This window comes from Arachis ipaensis, chromosome B9 (assembly GCF_059453495.1).
Source record: "Arachis ipaensis isolate K30076 ecotype BB chromosome B9, ASM5945349v1, whole genome shotgun sequence".
Classification (NCBI taxonomy): Eukaryota; Viridiplantae; Streptophyta; class Magnoliopsida; order Fabales; family Fabaceae; genus Arachis; species Arachis ipaensis.
This window is the reverse complement of record NC_142444.1, coordinates 28922288-28925169: the sequence shown is the minus strand read 5'-3', so window position 1 is coordinate 28925169 and position 2882 is coordinate 28922288. Positions and strand designations below refer to the sequence as shown.

Sequence of the window (2882 nt, the reverse complement as noted above, 5' to 3'; positions counted from 1 at the left end):
TTAGATGAGACTTTTATTGTTGCCCCCTGGTTTGGTGCTGGCTAACTTTGTTAGAGCATCAGCTCGGGCATTATTTTCCCGAGTTATATGTCAAACCTCACTTTTAAAAATATGCACCAGTTGTTCTCGTGTTTCATCCAAGTACTTCTTCATAGTGGGATCTTTAGCTTGGTAGGTGCCGTTAATTTGTGAAGTTATTACTTGCAAATCACTAAACACTACCACCTTTTCTGCCTCCACCTCTTTATGCGGGTTGTTGTACAGCGGGACAGGGTCGGGTAGAGCAAAAACCCGTCCCGTTGCCACCCCTACAGCCAACCTTCCATTTAATTGTTGGACCTTTTTAACATAGGTCGGACTCTTCATATTAAGTATAGCTTGGCATTTATCGGGATTTTCTTCTATGCCCCTTTGAGTCAGCATAAACCCTAAGAATTTCCCAACTTCTACTGCAAAGGTGCACTTTGAGGGATTTAACCTCATTTCATGCTTCTATATAGTGGAGAATACTTCTGAGAGGTCGGGCAATAACATTCTGTCCTCTTTGGTCTTAACGAATATGTCATCCATATATCCTTTCATGAGTTTTCCTATGTGAGAGAAAAATACCTTATTCATCAATCGTTGGTAGGTAGCTCCTGCATTCTTTAATCCAAAGTGCATTACTATGTAGCAATAGTTAGCCTTGGGAGTTATGAATGAGGTTTTTTCTTGGTCCGGCTTATACATCGGGATTTGATTGTATCCCGAGTAGGCATCCATAAAAGATAAGTATCTGTAGCTTGATGCTGAGTCGACCAGAGCGTCTATGCTGGGGAGTGGATAAAGGTCCTTAGGGCAGGCTTTGTTAAGGTCAGTATAATCGATACGCATTCTCCACTTTTCATTTTATTTTTCACCAACATGACGTTAGCTAACCACAATAGATATTTCACCTCCCTTATGAACCCTGCCTCCGGCAAGGCTAGTGCTTGTTCTTCTACAACCTGTGCTCGCTCTAGTCTGAGATTTCTTTGCTTTTGCTGAACAGGTCGGGATCCTGGATATACTGCAAGCCTATGGCACATCAGACAGGGATCTATACCGGGCATGTCAGAGGCTTTCCAGGAAAAGAGATCGGAGTTTTCTCTCAACAATTCAACGAGCTATTTCTTTAGGCTTTCTTCTAGGTTCTCCCCTATACGGGTTGTTTTCTCAGGGTGATCTCTGATTTGTATCTCTTCTATCTTGCCTTCTGGTTGGGGGTCGTAGTTCTTCTTGAGTTCGGACTCCCCCTAATTCGATTGTGTCAACTTCTTTGCCTTCTGAGCTACCTTTCAAACTAAGGCTCTCATTATAGCATTTTATTGCTAGCCTTTGATCTCCTTTAATGGTGGCAATTCCTTCAACTGTGGAAAATTTCATGCAAAGATGTGGGGTGAAAACGACGGCTGCAAGTCAATTCAAGGTTGTCCGACCTATTAGGGCATTGTAGGCTGAATTTTCATTGACTACTATGAAGTTGACACCTAGTGTCCTCGACCTGGCACTTTTTTTGAATATGGTGTATAATGAGATGTAACCCAAAGGTCAGATCGGGGTATCTCCCAGTCCAAAAAGGCTATCTGGGTATGCCCTTAAATCCTTTTCCTCTAACCCGAGCTTGTCAAAGGTGGGTTTGAACAGAATATCTGCCGAGCTGTCTTGATCTACCAAGGTTCGATGAAGGTTAGCATTTGCTAGGATTATAGTTATCACCACTGGGTCATTGTGCCCAGGTATTATTCCTTGAGCATCTTCTTTAGTGAAGGAAATAGTAGGCAGGTCGGACGCTTTATTGTCTTCCCCGACTTGATATACTTCCTTGAATTGCCTTTTTCGTGAGGATTTTGATATTCCTCCTCCTGCAAATCCGCCATTTATCATGTGTATATGTCGCTCTGGGGTGTGAGGAAGGCGTTCCGGTCGGCCTTCTCTAGCCAACTTTTTTATGACATTCTTTATGTTGTAGCATTCATTAGTGGAATGCCCGTACAACTTGTGGTACTCACAATATTCTATCTGACTTCCAGCTTTCTTGTGCCTAATCGGACGAGGAGATGGGAACAACATTGACCAGGAAAACTCTTAGGGGGGTGTAGTTATGATACTTTCGAGGCTTTTCCGTACTTTGCTCTTCTTTCTTCTTGGGTTCCTTTTCTTTGTCCCGACTTTGATAGTAAGGCAAATTGACTCGTGGGGGAGGTTCTCTAAGGTGGGAGTTTTCTTCCATGTTGATATATTTCTCTGTCCTTTCTTGTACTTCATTCAGAGAAGATGGGTGTCACTTAGATATGGACTGGGAGAATGGTCCTTCTTTTAGGCTATTGACTAAACCCATTATCACTGCTTTAGTTGGTAGGTTCTGAATCTCCAAGAAAGCCTTGTTGAATCTCTCTATATAGTCATGGAGACTTTCTTCGGCCTCTTACTTTACTTCTAGCAAGCTCGGGGCGTGCTATGTTTTGTCTTTTTGAATGGACAATCTGGTCAGGAACTTTCTGGCTAGATCATCAAAACTAGTGACTGACCTGGGGGGTATGCCATCAAACTATTTCATTGCAGCCTTTGTTAAAGTAGTCAGGAAGGCTTTGCAACGAGTTGCATCAAAAGCGTCAGCCAAGTACATTCTGCTTCTGAAGTTGCTGAGGTGGTGGCTCGGGTTGGACGTTCCATCATAGAGGTCTATGTCGGGCGATTTGAAGTTCCTGGGAACTTTAGCCCTCATGATTTCTTCTGTAAACGGATCTTGTCCCACTAAGGGGGCTTTCGTCATTATCCGCCCGATTTTTCCTTCTTTGTATATCAGTTTCTAATTTTTGCAGCTTGTCTTCTAATTCCTTTCGTCGCCTTACTTTTTTTCG

At 42.9% G+C, this 2882-nt stretch overlaps 1 protein-coding gene across 1 annotated transcript; it reads right to left on the bottom strand.

Moving 5' to 3' along the window:
* Positions 1–1569: 1569 nt before the first annotated feature.
* Positions 1570–2091, bottom strand: LOC148544134 (uncharacterized). The gene has a single exon (XM_088498878.1). It carries the CDS (start codon positions 2089–2091, stop codon positions 1570–1572), a length of 522 nt encoding a protein of 173 aa, XP_088355004.1.
* Between the last annotated feature and the right edge of the window lie 791 nt (positions 2092–2882).

Excerpts from the sequence above, each read along its gene's own strand:
- LOC148544134 (XM_088498878.1), bottom strand. The coding sequence starts at position 2,091 with ATGTTGTTCCCATCTCCTCGTCCGATTAGGCACAAGAAAGCTGGAAGT.